Source organism: Euleptes europaea, chromosome 5 (assembly GCF_029931775.1).
Source record: "Euleptes europaea isolate rEulEur1 chromosome 5, rEulEur1.hap1, whole genome shotgun sequence".
Lineage (NCBI taxonomy): Eukaryota > Metazoa > Chordata > Lepidosauria > Squamata > Sphaerodactylidae > Euleptes > Euleptes europaea.
Window position 1 is genome coordinate 83,645,629 of NC_079316.1, and position 17,859 is coordinate 83,663,487.

A 17,859-nucleotide genomic window follows, 5' to 3' on the forward strand; every position below is an offset into this window, starting at 1 on the left:
TCGTTGTAGCTCTGTCGTCTGGGTTCGACATCCTCGCAGCTTCCCTCCTCTCAGATTACAGCACGCTGGGTCTGAGTTCCTCAGGTCTCACACGAATAAACCGCTGAGCTCTTGCAGAGAAAAAGATCCCTTCTGGCGTTTTGTAATCCGTTTGGCTTCCCTGGAAAAATCCTAACTTAAGCTGTGCGTGTTTTGGCTTCTCCAAAATCCATTAATAATTCATATTAATATTCCAAACCGTCTGATGCTACCAATTTGATGGGAATTTTACCCTTAATAGAGGAAATGGATCGTTGAATATTAATGGAATCACCGGCAGAAGCTAATTAAGGTTGCACGCACACAAAGAAAGACACGCAGTCATTTCTCTTAGTAAAAATCACCTTTACTTACTAACTTCAGGAAAGGGTAACTTGGATGTAAAATAATAAATCTCTTTCTACATTCTAAGTTTCCTATCACATCCCAAAGTGGGAGTTCTATAGTTTACATCTTCACATGGTCAGATCTAGAGTCTAATGTCTAATGGCGGAGGCTTCTTCTAGGTAAGACAAAGAAGAAGCTCCTGGTATGCAAATACCTTTACAACTGTCCTGTTTAGCCAATGGCTATTTGACACATACTGTAGGTCACATCACCTTTGATCTGGTCAGCTTGGTTACAAACAGTTTAACCCTTGAGTGACTGAAATACAATGAAACTCGCTATCCAAAACCCAACAAACCCCTTTTCGAGTTTACATAGTATTCAGGCATACAAACATAAAGCATCACGCAAATATTCAAATTGTTGCTTGTGTAGTGGCTTTGTCAAAATGTCCGCCACCATCTCTTTGCTCTCACAGTACTTCACTTTCAAAAGTCCTCTTTGTTGCTTGTCTCTCACGGAGGCAGTCTTGTATTGAAGAAATCTTCTTCCTTTCCTGGCGCTTTCGCTGCTCAGTATTGCTATGCAAGCTTGATTGTCCTCCAATGGTTCACTTCCTTCCAGACTCATATATGATGGGTCAAGTGGAATATTTTTGGTTTTGCACTCCATCATATCCATAAATTGTAGGAATTTCAGTATTTTGCTCCTTTGGCTGATTGAGAATCCATTATCTTGATCTCTTTCAATTTCCATTCCAACATAATTTTTCACTTCTCCAAGTAGTTTGACTTCTACTGATTGGTTCAGTTTGTCTGCTATTTGCTTAGCAGCTGTTTCTGTATCACAACAGATTAGAATGTCGTCTACAAAAATTAAAATATATTGCCATCGATCATCTACTTTCCTGCTGAATAAACATCTCTCTATGTTTCCTTGTTTGAAGCCTTGAGCTTCCAGTAAGGTTGTAAGTTTGTGGTTCCATGCTCTTGCAGATTGTTTAAGTCCATATAAAGTCTTTTCAAGTTTACAAACTTTATTCTCCGTATTACTGTCCATTAGTCCAGGAGGTATTTCCATGTATATCTCCTCTGTTAATTCTCCATTTAGAAATGCTGTCTTGACATCCAGTTGTAAGACAATTTTGTTCTTAGATGCAGCTATACTCAGCAAAGTCTTTATAGCTGTTTGTCCACTAACAGGTGCATACGTTTCTGTGTAGTCAGTCCCATATTTCTGGGTAAATCCTTTTGCGACTAATCTTGCTTTGTACTTGTTGATCTTTCCATCAGCATTTTCCTTCAGTTTGAAAACCCATTTACATCCCACTGCCTTCTTTCCAGGTGGGAGTGTGGTTAATTTCCAAGTTTTATTTTTCTTCAGCGATTCTAGTTCATCTCGAATTGCGTCAAGCCATTTGGTCCGCTCACCATCGGGAAGCTTTTCCAGCTCTTCCCAACTTGAGGGCTCCATCTGACCTTTCACTTCCGCATAGAGATTCAGTTTAGGTGCTGGTATTCCTTTTGTAGTCCTTGTGGATCTTCTTAGGATTGGAGAGGGTGAGGTGGTTCCATCAGCACCGGGGTCATCCCCTTTTGTTCCTGCAGTCTCTGGGTTGTCTGCAGAATCAGGTGGTATGATTTCCCATGCTGTAAACGGAATCCCCTTTTCTTCCTCTTCACTGTCCTCTGGATTAGATGAGTAGCTGGTTTGCTTTCCATTCATGACATCTCTCTCATCTATGTACACTGCATTCAATGCTTGAACTTTGAATGTCTTTGGATTCATTACACGGTATCCTTTTGGGAGATATCCTACTAAGATTCCAAGTTCTGTTGTAGGACTTAGCTTTCCCCTTTTCTCTTTCGGGATGTAAGTATATACATGACTTCCAAAAGCTTTCAAATGTCTTAGACTAGGCTTTCTGCCATTCCATCTTTCATATGGAGTCATGTTAATGGTACTAGAAATTGACCTATTGTAGAGATAGGCTGCTGTACTAACACATTCTCCCCAGCAGGGGTCAGGCAATCCTGCCTGCAACAACATACATCTCGCACTTTGCATCAGAGTTCTATTAAATCTCTCTGAGAGTCCATTGTGCCGTGGGCTATATGCAACACTGGTCACATGTTCAATCCCTTCAGATTCAACAAATTCCTTCATTTGACTATTAACGTACTCAGTTCCTAGATCTGTGAATAACACTTGAATTCCTTTATTAAATTTGTTCTTCACCATGGCAGCATGCATCTTAAACTTATCAACTACTTCAGTCTTTGATTTCAATAAGTAGACATATGCATATCTTGAATAACTGTCTATAAAATGCAGAACATATTTAGATCCTCCAGCAGAATCTTTGATTGGCCCAATAAGATCAGAGTGAACTTCATCAAGAATTTCTGCCTTAACATCTGTGCCTCTCTGCACGTGCTTTGGGGCAGTTCCTTTCCCTCTAATGCAAACGCTGCATCGCTCCTGGCTGGCAAAGCATTCTTTTACTGCTATATCACAATCATTCAGCAGTTGCTTCACAGATTTGAAATTTCTATGCCCTAATTTCACATGATATCCATAAACACAGTCCTTATGATTACATTCCTTAGTTTTCATCTCATTTGATTTTCCATTATATGCAGCTAAATGCTCCGTTTCTGAATCGCAGGCCTCATCCTGCGCTTCCTGCAATGCCTCATCATTGCAATCTGAATCAGAAGTGTCTATTTCATCTGCTATGTTAACCAAACAGTAATGAGATCCTTCTGCTTTGGTTGGATAAATCCGTCCTTTAGGGTCAATTAACCAACATCCATCTTTCTCCATAGTCACTTTAAAATCTGCATTATTCAGTTTCCTTACAGACATCAAACATTCTTTGGCATTAGGCACATGATAAACATCAGTCAAATTCAGTTGCATTACATTTCCACATAGGCTCTCTATATACACAGTCACAGATCCCTTTTCCTTGCAAGTGATTGACTCTCCATTGGCAACTGTAAGTTTCTCATTGCATGCTTCCATATGGTTAAAACATTCCCTGTTAGACCATAAGTGGCAATCCGCTCCTGAATCAAGAATAATGTCTCTAACATGCTTGGATTCAGTTTTAGACTTTAAATCAATACAAGAAGCTTGCTTAACCATAAGCGTGGTCATCTCATTTGGCCTTTTACTTGTACTCTGGTTCCCTCTTGTGGCTGGTTGGCGCGATTGCTGCCTTTCCGGCCTTTGTTTGAATTTCGCGGGCTTTTGGTGAGAAGAAGAAGAGGGGGAGGGGGATGAGGGGCCCCCCTTCGCCATGTTTTCTCGGCATTGAAAACTTCTGTGACCAATTTTCCCACACGTAAAGCATTTAAAAATCTTTCTTTCATGCACATTCATCACTGAGATCCCACTTGATACTTCATTTAAACGTTTCTGATCATTTTCAAACTCTTTCAGTGCACACACAAGATCATTAAGGTTCAGGTCCTTTCTCCCTAGCAAGTTTCTCCGTTCAGACTGAAATTTGGGATGAAGACTGGCTAGGAAAATTGTTATAAAGTCTCTTTCTGACACTGTTTCGCCTGCAATACGAATTTCAGCGGCCAGGGTCTGTAATTGTCTTAGATGCTCAGTCAGAGAAATATTTTCTGGCATCCTGCTTGAGAATAAGTTTCCTTTCATTGCCATGAGCTGATTTGAGGAAGTTACAGAATACTTTGCAGATAGCTCTTTCATTATATCTTTGGCCGTTTCATTATTTAACAGAATATCAGATTCACTTTGGCTTAATGCTCCCATTAAGAGGCAGACTGCTTGTGCATTTGCCCTCTTAAAATCAGGGTACTCTGGGTCATCTCTTCCTGGCTTTTCTTTATCTAAGACCCATTCAATATCCATAGCTTCAAAGGCAAACATTACATTTCTCTTCCATAAAGCAAATGGTGTTTTTGCTATGGGAGGTATAGTCACAGTTTGGGGGCCTTTTGCACTCACGACTTGTGGAGTTGCGTTGGGAGCGGCTGGAGTTCCCGTGCTCGTTGTAGCTCTGTCGTCTGGGTTCGACATCCTCGCAGCTTCCCTCCTCTCAGATTACAGCACGCTGGGTCTGAGTTCCTCAGGTCTCACACGAATAAACCGCTGAGCTCTTGCAGAGAAAAAGATCCCTTCTGGCGTTTTGTAATCCGTTTGGCTTCCCTGGAAAAATCCTAACTTAAGCTGTGCGTGTTTTGGCTTCTCCAAAATCCATTAATAATTCATATTAATATTCCAAACCGTCTGATGCTACCAATTTGATGGGAATTTTACCCTTAATAGAGGAAATGGATCGTTGAATATTAATGGAATCACCGGCAGAAGCTAATTAAGGTTGCACGCACACAAAGAAAGACACGCAGTCATTTCTCTTAGTAAAAATCACCTTTACTTACTAACTTCAGGAAAGGGTAACTTGGATGTAAAATAATAAATCTCTTTCTACATTCTAAGTTTCCTATCACATCCCAAAGTGGGAGTTCTATAGTTTACATCTTCACATGGTCAGATCTAGAGTCTAATGTCTAATGGCGGAGGCTTCTTCTAGGTAAGACAAAGAAGAAGCTCCTGGTATGCAAATACCTTTACAACTGTCCTGTTTAGCCAATGGCTATTTGACACATACTGTAGGTCACATCACCTTTGATCTGGTCAGCTTGGTTACAAACAGTTTAACCCTTGAGTGACTGAAATACAATGAAACTCGCTATCCAAAACCCAACAAGTTTCGATGCCAGCCTAGATGGATGGAGAGGCAATCTTGTTCTTTAAGAATGCCTACCCGCGAGTAAGCATAGCACCTGCCAGAGGCTTCTGGCAAGCATAGGAAACTTAGAATGTAGAAAGGATTATTTGTTTTATCTCCCAGTGAACCCTACCCTTGAGTTTAATCTAGTAAAGATTGTTTTTAAACCAAGACAGACTTCTGTCTTCTGCTGCTCCATTGTGATACATTGCAAAGATCACACTAAAGCATCTGAACAAAGACACTTTGCCAATGCATTTCATTGCAGGAGGATCGGGTGACCCCTTCCAGACCCCATAACTCCGGACCCCCTGACCCAATCTTTACCAAACTTGGGGGTTCTTGCAAGGAGAGTCCCTTCTAGCTACCCTGAATATCTGGGACCTCTACCTGCAAAAATGCTCCTCCAGGAGCCACAGAAAGACATTCCCAAAAAAGCCAGATTTTTATCCGACTTTTTGAGGAATGGCAAATTTGGCTTTTCCAACCTCCCGGATTTTGCAGACTCAGTAAACCCGAACCCAAATTTTACCGAATTTGCATTTATTCAGTATTTTTCTGGTTCAGTTTTTACCAAATCAATAGCCCTAATTTGAATGTATTTTGCAACTCTTTAATATGGTAAGAACAACCTGATATTTGTTTTAGCAATCAGAAGAGAAGATTTTGCACATCCACATTAAATCTGCAAATCTATAAAGTCAGAAATTGTTTTCAGCCCTAACTTTATACAGATATGGAAATTATTTTGTTAACATAGGGTTAGATCCAGATTAAATTAGCCATTTCCACCCATTCTTCCTTCCCAATGCAGATCCCCTTCATGTCATCTCTCAGAGTACCTAGTCCCACAGAAGGAGAATTTCATGGAGATCAGTAGGGTGCACTTGGAAGGGAAGGGGAAATTAATGGAAAATTTTGTCTGGATCCAACCCATCGAGAACCATTGAAATGATTAAACTTGATGGCATTCAGCATAAACCTACACTTCACTCACCTACACTTCAATCACATGGATAGCATACACCTATGCTTCAGCTACCAAGGGTACTCAGAGAGAGTAAAATCTACTGAGGAAGAACATACTTTAAATTCCAAGACAGTGAAAGTTAAATGGCTCCTTGAATTACACATTTTTAATCATTGCACATCAAATGAACTTACCTGAAATTCCAGAATTCTTGTTCGTCAATTGTAAGGTATTGGTGTCTTCTAGACCAGGAATTGCCTCTATTATTTCCAATCCACACATCATATCCAGCATCTGCTAAAATGAAGCCCAGGCTATTACTGGGCAGATTTGCTACCCAGACACTGCCCTCCATGTCCAAACAATGTGTCAGCAGTACAGACGATTTTGAGCCTGAAAATATAAAGATTTCTAACCTTAAAAGGCCAATAATAAAGCACGCAAAAGCTGCTTCAACATGAATTGGTGGTTAGAACGCTGGGTTTCGATGCATAGCGATGAAGTTCTGGACTGAATACAAATTACATACAGGCTCCTTTAACAGAAAGCCCTCTTTTTACTTCTGAAAAACCTCCTCCAGGAGCGGCTGCTTCAGGAGGGTGCATCATGGTTTCTATATGTTTAACTGCATATGTGCTTACTTCATTTGAAAACTGGAGCTCTGTGAAGGCATTTGAAACCTTTCTACCAGCATTAATAACCAGCATCTTAACATAATAAATTTCCCAAGATTTCTCTAAGGAAAGCCAGTGAAACTTGTATCACGTTCTATTTCAGAAGAATGTTCCACTTGTGGATAAATTATGCATTTGAAGGCCATGACTTCATTATAGTTCAAAGTACTTGGAGGGGCAAAGATTTCAGGATGTACATGAATAACAAAACAAGAGAAACAAACCCTTCCCATTCACTGCTTTTCCCTGGCATCTCCTCATACCTGCTTTTCTTCCCTCGACATAGGAAACACTTGTTTGGGAATACTCTGTGAGTAGAAAGTTGTAGGTGGTTACACTGGGGAAAGAGTTTGGGATTTCTTCAATTTTCTGTCCCAGGGCAGACTTCATGCTAGTAGTCAAAATGAGGGGGAGGAGGAGAAGGAGGAGAAGAAGAGTTGGTTTTTATATGCCGATTTTCTCTATCTTTTATGGAGAATCAAACTGGCTTACAATCTTCTTCCCTTCCTCTCCCCACAACAGACACCTTGTGAAGTAGATGGCATTGAGAGAGCTCGAAAAGAACTATGACTAGCCCAAGGTCACCCAGCTGGCTCCATGTGCAGAAGTGGGGAAACAAACTTGGTTCACCAGATTAGAGTTCACCGCTCATGTGGAGGAGCGGGGAATCAAACCCGGTTCTCCAGATTAGAGTCCACCGCTCATAACCACTATACCACCTTGGACTCATTTTGAGTCATCAGTGGTATATGGCTCTTTTTGTGCCTAAGACAGACACACATCTTTCACCCATCAAAAACAATGCATAACCATGTTAAATTACAGCTCTTAAATCTAATTAGACTTAATACAAACATGTTGTTCCACCATCAGTCATTCTAGTCGAACGTTTTTATCTTTCTGTGCATTTTAGGGTGTTGCATTAGAGTGCCTCCCTGTTTTATGGATATATTCATACATATCTGTTTGTCTTTGTCCATTAAACTCTAGTCCTCCTATGTGATGACATCACTTCCAGTTTATACAGAAGTTCGGGTTTCACACTGGGGAGGATGCTCTAACACTTGCGGGGGAAAACTCTATGGAAACCATAGAGTTGTTTCATGAGTGCTAGAGCATCCCCCCAGTGTGATGCTCTGGGAGGGGGATGCTCTAGCAGTGTGATGCACTGGGGAGATGTTCAAGCACTTGGGGGAAAAACTCTATTGTTTCCATAGAGTTTTTTCCTCGAGTGCTAGAGCATCCCCCGAGTGTGATACTGGAACTTTCACGTGACACCATCGCATAGATGATGTCAATTGCCACCCCCCAACCCAACCTCCCTAAACCTACCACTGGTTGCAAGGAGTGACTTGGCAACTCTACCCCAAACCCCACCCTCCTCAGGCTCCCCCCCCCCAAATCTCCAGGTATTTCCCAAACTGGAGCTGTCAACTCTAGGGCCAGGGGTGGGCCTCTTCCTCCTTCCCTTCCCCCCTTGTTGGTAAGATGGGCTTTTGAGGGGGGAGGGCAGGCAGCCATTTCTCTGCAGTGCAGGGCTCAGCAAAGTTATTCACCTAGGGTGCCAAAAATCCTTGATGCAGTACTGTCCAACCATCTTGTAGCCTTTGGTTGTATCCCCTGGCTTCTTTATTTTATTTTTCAGATATCAGCCACTCACTGTGGTGACTGACAAACTAATACTACCAGAGCAATCTACAGAATATAAAAGAAAACAAAAAGGGGATGCCAACAAAGACTCCTATAAATGTTAGTGATGGTTTTCCATCTTGTTGGTCTCCTTTTCCCATCCTTCCCCATCCTTTCCTTATCCTCCCTTTCTGTTTGCTGATGTTTCTCTGTTCTCTGTATCATTCAGGGGCCATACCAGGTGTAGATCTCCCGGTGGGGGGGGGGGAGAGGCTAGGGTTGCCAGGTCTCCAGCCACCACCTGGACGTTGGCAACCCCAGGAGAGGCCACACAGAGAAGGCCTGCCGGGCACCCCCGCTCCCCCCTCCCAGGCAGGAGGGCAGCCAGCGGTGGGCCCGAGAAAACGAGGCGCCAGGGGGGCGCAGCCCAGAGTCAATCGGCAAGGGAAGAAGGGAGGAAGGAAAACAGAAAAAGAGGGAAAGGGAGGGAGGGAGGGAGAAAGAGAGAGAAAGGGAGAAAGAAATGGAGAGAGGGGGAGAAAGAAAGAAAAGGATGGAGGGAAAGAAAGAAAAGGACGGAGGGAGACAAAGAAAGAGACAGAAAAAGAGGGAGAAAGAGAGGGAGAGAAAGGAGAAAGAGTGACAGAAAAAGAGGAAGAAAAGAGAGAAAAGCCTCCCCCACACACACACACCTGCGCATGCCGACCCCACGCAACAGGGGGCCCAGCCTCCCCGCCTCCCCCGCCCACACACACACGGCAGCGCACGTAGCCCCACGTGACTGGGCCCCAGTCTCCATACCCTCCCCCCCAGAGTCTACAAAAGCCCCCCCCAAGCCCGATTGGCTCTCGCATGCATGCTGTGCTGCCGCTCTCGCTGCTCAACAGCCAACAGGCAGCGAGAGGGGCTTACAATGTGCTGTGGCATTTCTGCACGCCGCGGCTGTAGGGGGCAGCCTTGGGGGAAGCGTTCCTCCCCTCTCCTCTCGCCAACCAATTAGCGAGAGGAGGTCCAAAGGGCGCCGCAGTGCCCCTGTAAGCCGCGGCCCCAGGAACACCCTTGGGGAGGGCCACCCTGCGCCCTGCCTCCGTGGCAGGGCCCCGGAGCTCCCAAGGGCCACAAGCCCCCGGGCCTGAGGTTCCCCATCCCTGTTTTAATAGCTACTTTGAGCAAAGTGGAAAGGCATGATATAAATATTGCAACAAATAAATAAATAAAATATTTCTCTGTCCTTTGCATGTGTGTGTGTGTGGATTAGATAGATAGACAAACAGACAGAGACACAGAGACAGAGACAGAGATGCTACATCTCCATGCCTTCTCCAGATGGCAAATGGTGTCCTTGTAAAAAAAAAAAAGAGTCCTTGTACATATGCCCAGTAACATTTGTAATGTCTTGTACTTTGCATAATTTACTCTGCAGTTTTAAATATTTTGTGCTGATAATTTTTCCCTCCAGCCTTGGGAAATTAGTATTTTACATACACAGAGAGAAACAGAATGATCACACTAGCTGTAACGTCTAGAAAAAGTTACTGAATCATATTCACATACTTTTCAAAATCTGAATAACTGCACAATTAACTTTGATGAGCCTTAGGAGAGTTGCAACTTGTATTTCTCAAAAAGCAACCACATCTGAATTTGCTTTTGAAACTGCAAACTCTATTTGCATGGTGGGGCTCCAAAGTGACTTGCAAATAAAATGGGCCTCTATGGTTAAATCTTTTTTAAAAAAAAATTCAAAAATCTATATGAGTATCCCCAAGGCCTTAGCCATGGCTCAAGTAGCTTTTTGGCCTGCACACGCATCATAGCATACACCCAAACCTGGCTGTTCATTTCATTATTAGAATAAGATTGAAAGCAAAGCTTCATTATTTTAAGAAATATTTGTCTTGTATGTTCCTAAATTTTCTTTCACCTCCTGGAATTCTGTTCAGGCTCAGGAAATAGCCATCATGTGTAAGGACTTCATATTCTTCTGAAGGATATCCCCAGTGTTGGATTATCTCACTCTGTAAGAATAACACAACAAAGTTAGGGGTCCCATGTGTTCAACAAACATTTAAAGCAGTTGCTGGAAGCTGCTTTCCCCAAATGCTTGCTTTTGGGGGGAATACAAGTGCGATCCGGACCTGATGAGCTAAGATTTATTTATTTATTTATTTATTTACTCCTCCAATTCTCCCCTGTGGGGACCCGAAGCAGCTTACATCCTTCTCCCCTCCTTCAGTTGATCCTCACAGCAACAACCCTGTGCAATAGGTTAGGCTGGGAGTGTGCAATAGGTTAGACTGGCTCAAGGTCACCAATAGGTTAGACTGTGCAATAGGTTAGACTGGCTCAAGGTCATCCAGAGAGCTTCCATGGCATAGTGGGGATTTGAACCTGAGTATCCCAGAACCTAGTCTGACACTAACCACTACACAACACTGGAAAGATTGATTTACTGTAATTATTCAGGTGGGGAGGAATATTTATATTTGCATGTGTTTGCATTCATGGACCACGATCCAGTATTTCTACGGCTGAAAAGGGATCAGTACCAGAAAAGGCAAAAGTGAACATGGAGAGAGATCTTGAAAAGATGCACATCCTTTTCTCAGAGTGATTTAAGACAACAGAAATGATCCTGTTCCTCTCTGGATCCATCCACTCACATGCCAAGATAGTCCTGTGCCAGATACAGGGTTGCCAGCTCTGGGTTGGGAAATATCTGGAGATTTTTGGGCAGAGCCTGAGAAGGGCGAGGTTTGGGGAGGGGAGGGACTTCAATGCCAAAGAATCCAATTGCCAGAGCAGCCATTTTCTCCAGGTGAACTGATCTCTATCGGCTGAGATCAGTTGTAATAGCAGGAGATCTCCGGCTAGTACCTGGAGGTTGGCAATCCTAACCAGATATAGGCTTCCCTTTTCTTTGTTTCTCATGAATATGGATGTCTGTAGGTGACCCAAACGTTTAACCTTGAGGCCAAATGTTCATAACGACTCCTATGATGCAAATTATGCAAGTGCTCTTGTAGGAGGCAGCTGAGGTAACAAAAATAGGTGCGCAAGGGTATATTATGAGCATTTGCCCCAAGGAAAGAGTAATTACACTGAAACTTTACACTTCTTCATGCAGGTCTTTCCTCATAATAAAGATTTTACTTGTACCTTTTTGATGCTCTCCACAGTTTCACTTCACATGCAAGTGGAAACCACATGTCAAATGCTAAGCACATGACTCACTATATCTAATAGTCGAGGGCTGGAGAGGCAAATCTGGGTATCAGAACCAACCATGGCTACAAATCAGAGTTTTGCAAACCCAGGGAAACCCAGAGATTTGCAGAAAAATGGTCAGAGGTGGTTTGCCTCTGTGTCACGACCCTGGTACTCGTTGGAGATCTCCCATCCAAATACTAACTAGGACTGACCCTGCTTAGCTTCTAAGATCTAAGGAGATAGGGCTAGCCTGGGCTATTCAGGTCAAGGTGTACTGATTTTAAAAGGGTTCAAAGGATTTGTGCTGTTGGGTTCTTTTCTCTTGGCTGGCTTTAGAATTTTTAACTCTTTTGCACTTTCTCCATTTCTAAAAGCTTTTTAAAAATGTAAATGGTTTGAGCTGGGGTGTTCCAAGTTGTTAACTGTTTTTAAAAGTTTATTTTTGCATTCTTCTGATTCTAGTTTTACAGTTTTGTTGTGAAGATCTTTTAGAGTTGTGCTTTTGGGGGCATTGGTTTCATGGAGTTTTGGGATGTTCCTGTTGGTTTTTAAAAATGAAATTGTTGTGCAGGTTCTGAAGAAAATTTCTGGTTAGGTTTTAATAGCTGTTAACTCTAGGTGAGGGTTTACATGCTTTAAAAAAACACAAAATAAATTCCAGATTAGGGATCAATCTCCACAAACAATTCAGCATTGCTTAGGCCTCCCCCCCAAAAAAAACCCAAAACAAAATCATGCGCATAAACGGAAAGCAGCTTTTAAAATGCGGCTGGAACATTTAATCATGGATCCACATTTCTGATTCTCAACAACAGAAGCTACAAATCTGAAAGACTTACATTAATAAGCATTTTATACATAATAATTGTTGCTGTTGTTTTGTCTCGGTGCATTGTGAAATCAAGGACCAACTAAATAAATCACATGTGAAATGGTTCTAGAGCCCTGGCCTGGATGGCTAGCCTGATTGCCTCAGATCTCAGAAGCTAAACAGGGTTGGGCCTGGTTAGTACCTGGATGGGAGACCACCAAGGAATACCAGGGTCGTTATGAGAGGAAGGCAATGTCAAACCTCCTCTATTCATCTCTTGCCTTGAAAACTCTATTGAGTTGCCATAGGTCAGCTGCGACTTGATGGCACTTTTCACACACACAATATTTCTAGAAGCAATTTGTATCTTTTTTTTGTTTTTTTAGAAAATTTATATGCTGTTTCTTCAGAGAATCTGCTTTGATTTCATTCTCAGCTGATACAGGTTACTCAACAAAGGAGCGATGGAATAATTGTATGGTGTTCGGGACATCCTTGATTACATCCCAGCCCCAGTGCATATAGCCTTCAGGGTGAACCAGTTGTTCTAGATGGAAGCCTAGGCTCACTGAAAATAATTTCTGCATCATTTGAAAAAGTGGAAGGATCTCACAAACTGGATCCCAGCTCTTTCTGAAGGCTATCTGCATGGTTGATGAAAATATTTGTGCTGTTCTTCCACAATACCATGGCAGCATGAGCATAACTTGCAATGTAAGCACCACGGCTAGGTCATTTAAATTGCCATGGTGCTCACTTTCATCTGACTTCTCAACTTACAATAGTCATAAATTGTTCAGGATTCATTTCTGTCTTGTCTTTGACTTCCTCTGGACTCACATGCTTTTGCACAATTATCATGGTCAGCAACAGCCACATCCTGGACAACCTACAAAACAAATGAATACTTTAGACATTGAAAAAAGAGGTAGAAAATTCAAAAAGAAAAATGACTCCCCCCACCCCCGGGAAAAAATTGTAGAAATTCATAGAAAATCAATGTACCACACATAAATAGAGAAAGAGAGGGGTCAATTAGCCATCAGTCATTTATTCGTGGGAGTTTTACCTGGGGATCAATGCTTGCTCGACCCACACTTTTCTGTTGCAAAATAAAAAAATTGGTATGCACCAGTAGTCACCAAGCTCCAATCTGGAAGCATTTGAGTTCCCACTTGAACAGAGGCTTAATAATAATAATATTTATTGGTACAGACCAGTAAAAACTATACAACAATGAACCTCGCATGAACAATATAAAAAAGTGTATTTAAAAAATGAGACATATTTATATAAATTTTAAGAACACCTTACATAAAAGTGGATGGAGTAGGAAAAAGTGCAATAAGTACCAATAACATCATTCTAGTAGAAGTCTATGAAGCTTCATAGAGAAGGTACAAAATTTGGCAACCTGAGTTGTAACCTGAGGGTTCTCACCGCTTAACAACCCTACATGTCACTGTTGTCTTTAATAAAACAGAGCAAAAGAACATGAAAGAAAGGCCTAGGGAGACAAGGTTTTAGAACAGGTCTGGTTAAAGTACATTCAGTGAGTAAGGGGTTAGCTGACTGTGGATAACAGCACCACAGTGACATTTAAAAAAAAATCCCATCACTCCAGAGAGAATCATGTAAACAAAAATCGTTTAAACACTTTCTCTTACCTCTCTGCAAGAAAAGGGGTGTGAGACTTTATTAAACAAAAATGAAAGCTGGGGATTCAGAGAGGGGTCCTGGTATACTTGCCCCTCACACGTCCCTGAAGCTACAGGATAAAGTGACCTTTATAGAAAAAATGAGAAACCCAATTTTAACTTGGAAAGGCTGGAGAAAGGGAAGAAATAAATCCCCCAAGAATTAAAATGGTAAAATTGTTTAAAAACAAAGCAATAAAACATTGAATTTCAAAAAAGCATTCCAGAGACAGTCCATCAGTATAACACTCACCTAAAGAATCCTTTAGTTCCTTCCATCCGTCTCATTGCAGGCACCATACATAATAATGCTCCTCTGCTGACAGAAAGCAAGCCGGTTTTGATGTGCCTTTGGAAAAGTTTTGCTTATTAAAGGCAAACAGAGACCTGTTGCTCACTCAACAGCTACCTACAGGGCTCAGCTGTAAAAATAAACCACCTGGGGACCTAGCAGTAGCCATCAAAGCCATTTAACCATATATTTTCTTGGAATAAGGTGTGTGTTTTGTTTGTTTTAGCAGAGAAGGCAGTTTTCAGTGCATTCTTTTGCAAGGGATGGGGGTAAGGCTGCCACATCTCAGCCTTTGGCCTGGGTCTTCGATTTTGGGGCTTATTTGGGGGGCAAATGGTTGAAATGGCAGGGCCATCAGTTGCGTACACACTTCAGATCTTCTTGGAAGACCTCTGCCCATGCCTGTTGTGATAACTCCAGCACATATAAAGTGTAGCTGGAAGGCAATAATCTAGCACTGACAGCTCAACAACAGTTTATGTTTTATGCTTAGGCAATTTTTCATGTTGTTGGGAGCAAGGCTAGTCCAACTCTTCATAGCCATATAATTGTGGCTGCACGAATTCACAGATATCATATAGTAGAATACCCAGTGGTGTGTGAATGTACTACCATTTTTACCTAGGGTTGCCAGGTGTCTCTTCACAACCGGTGGGAAGTTTTTGGGGCTGAGCCTGAGGGAGGGGAAGTGGATACTGTGTTATCTGCTGTCAAATAGATCGGTCAATTGCGTGAGAGATGTGGCAACTTTACTCTCTATAGTGTGACGGAAAAATTAAATTTCATTTCCCCTTTTTAAAGTGTGAAGTGGTTGATGGATAGCCAGTGGCTGTAAAATCTAGGGAAAGGGAATTAATGCACTGGAGAGGGAGAAAAACCTCAGTCTAAGGCTTGCAAAACAATGTGGAATGGGGATCATGCAAATAAACTGAATTTTTTTATTATTATTTAATACCATTAAAAATTGTAATCATTCTGAGACAAGAACATATGTTCAGCAAAATATGGCTTTGAATGCCCTTTTATCCCCATCATATATGGAAGACCATCAAGGGCAGCACTTTACATTGTTATAAAAAACATTGATATCCCACCTTCTCTCTTTAGAAGCAAGTGAAATAGCAGTGCATTAGGAGTGTGCAAAAAAAAAAACTGGTAAAATTCAGGTTCGGGTTTATTGGGCCTGATTTTTTTCGGGAAACCCGAAATAAGTTGAATTCCTATACCAGTAAATATGGGGATTTGGTTTATTTTTGGGTTTCCCCCCCAAAAAAATTCAGCCCTAGGGGGGCATTTTTTGAGGTAGAGCCCCCAAACTTTCATGGTAGTTTGCAGGGACTCTCCTTGCAAGAACCCCCAAGTTTGGTGAAGATTAGGTCGGGGGTCCAAAGTTATGGGGTCTGGAAGAAGTCACCCCTCCCACCTCCATACATAAGCAGGAAGGTAAGAGTCAGATTCCCTGTTCGTTCGCTAATTGGCTAATGCTTGTCTATGGAGGAGGGAGGGGCAACCTTTCCAGAGGCCATAACACTGGACCTCCTGACCCAATCTTCACCTCCTCAGACTCTACCACAAAATCTTTACAAATTTCCCAACCTGGAGCTGGCAATCCTCAGCCTGCCCCCAATGAGTCATGTCTCAAAGGCCAAAATAGGCCTGGAAAAAACCCTGCCCCCTGCCCCTGCCTATTACTCAAAGAAATGGAAGCCTGGAATGCTTTGGTTATCTAGCAACAGCCACTGAGGGAATCTGTTGCTTAAAGCTACAGGCGCTTCTTTTATCGTTTTCTGGTTTTTTTAAAAAAACTCCCTATTTTTTATTTATTTTTTTAGATTCTACATTTTTTTGCAAACCTGAGATTTTTTTCAGGTTTGTAGAAAGAGCTGTGTTGCCTGTTGACTCATCGGATTTAAGTATCCAAAAACTGGGGGTGGGGGAGAGAAAGATTTCCTGCCATGGCATCTGGGTGCCACCTAATGGCCAATATTCAGATTCAGTCCATACATTAAGACCAATGGCATTGTTAACAGTTCTCCCTTTGTGATGTTACAATCTACTTTTGAAACTTGCCTTAACTGCAGAAACAGACTGTCATGCAGCATGACAGACTGAAGTCTGAGAAACCCAACCTCAGCACATTCTTGGGAATTAACTGGACTGGACCATTCTTTGAAGCCTACTTAAAGAAAAGTGTCATAGTAGCTATTATGCTGAGCATAATAGTTGAAGTTGAAGAGTAAGGAAAATATGTTATCTCTTTTGAAGACAGGTTACAGCTTGCTGGACAACTTGCCCAACATTAATAAAGACACACTCCTGTTTAAGGGATTTCTCTTTTTGGAGAACATCTTAAGGAATACAAGTGACTAATGGGAAATCTACATGAAAAATTTTTTGTGATAGTTTTATCAGAAACAGCTGATAAAAGTCTGATTTATTCTTTTTTTCATTTGTGTGTGTTTGCTTTTTTCAGTTATAAAACTAGTCATGTTTCGGTCAATGTTTGGTAAACAAGTTAAATGAGTTCACTTTCACAGCAGATTATGCAGAGTTTCCTGTTTCAGCAAGAAAAACTAAAATTTTGTCACCATTAATAACAGAGAAAGCCATCAGTAATGTTCAGGGGTGGATTGGCTATTATGGTGACCAAGAAAAGTCCTCTTGGGTCGATGGCCTGTGGAGCTGTCTCTCCCGAGACCCCTGATCTACCTGGCCTGAAAAAATTGTGTCCCTGCCTGCCCAGATTAGGCCAGTCCTCCTGCCTAACCTTGGTGGGTACTAGCTGAAGATCTCCTGTTATTACAACTGATCTCCAGCCAATAGAGACCAGTTCACCTGGAGAAAATGGTCACTTTGGCAATTGGATTCTATGACATCGAAGTCCCTCCCCTCCCCAAACCCCGCCCTCCTCAAATTTTGCCCCCAAAACATCTCGCCAGTAGAGAAGAGCGACCTGGCAACTCTATGCATTGGCTTGCGGTTCTGCTGGATTTGGTTCTAGTATTGTTCTGTGGGGCTTGTGTTGGTTCTTGGGGTGTGAGTCATTGACATGTGGTTGCTCACAGGCATGCCTCTTTGCTTTTCCCCTGGAGGAAAAAAGGCTGCTTTTTCCTCCATTGTAAACAGTGAGAGGATGGGAGCCTATTTGCTCCAATTGCATTCAATGGGAGACATTATCAGCGCTCTGGGGGGCTGTTTTTCAAGGTAGAGGGACCAAATTTGCAGCACAGCTGCTGGTCACTCTCCTCAAAAAAATTCCCAAGTTTATTGAAGTTTGGGCCAGAGGGGCTAATTCTATGGGCACCCAAATGGAGGAAAACTTCACCAAACTTGGGGGTTCTTCTGAGGAACGTTACCAGCAGCTGTGCTGCAAATTTGGTGCCTCTACCTTGAAACACAGCCCCTGCAGAAACCTGCAATGATCTCCCATTGAATGCAATTG

General features: G+C 42.2%; 1 protein-coding gene across 1 annotated transcript in view; it reads right to left on the reverse strand.

Moving 5' to 3' along the window:
* LOC130477343 (lipase member M-like) overlaps nucleotides 1-14,438 on the reverse strand; it is a 33,520-nt gene extending 19,082 nt beyond the window's left edge. The window contains exons 1-4 of the mRNA XM_056849268.1: nucleotides 14,379-14,438; nucleotides 13,209-13,317; nucleotides 10,332-10,425; nucleotides 6,299-6,497 (exon numbers count right to left, since the gene is read on the reverse strand). Coding sequence (XP_056705246.1) covers nucleotides 6,299-6,497; nucleotides 10,332-10,425; nucleotides 13,209-13,317; nucleotides 14,379-14,425 — 449 coding nt within the window. The 5' untranslated portion in view covers nucleotides 14,426-14,438. The remainder of the gene's footprint in view (nucleotides 1-6,298; nucleotides 6,498-10,331; nucleotides 10,426-13,208; nucleotides 13,318-14,378) is intronic.
* Between the last annotated feature and the right edge of the window lie 3,421 nt (nucleotides 14,439-17,859).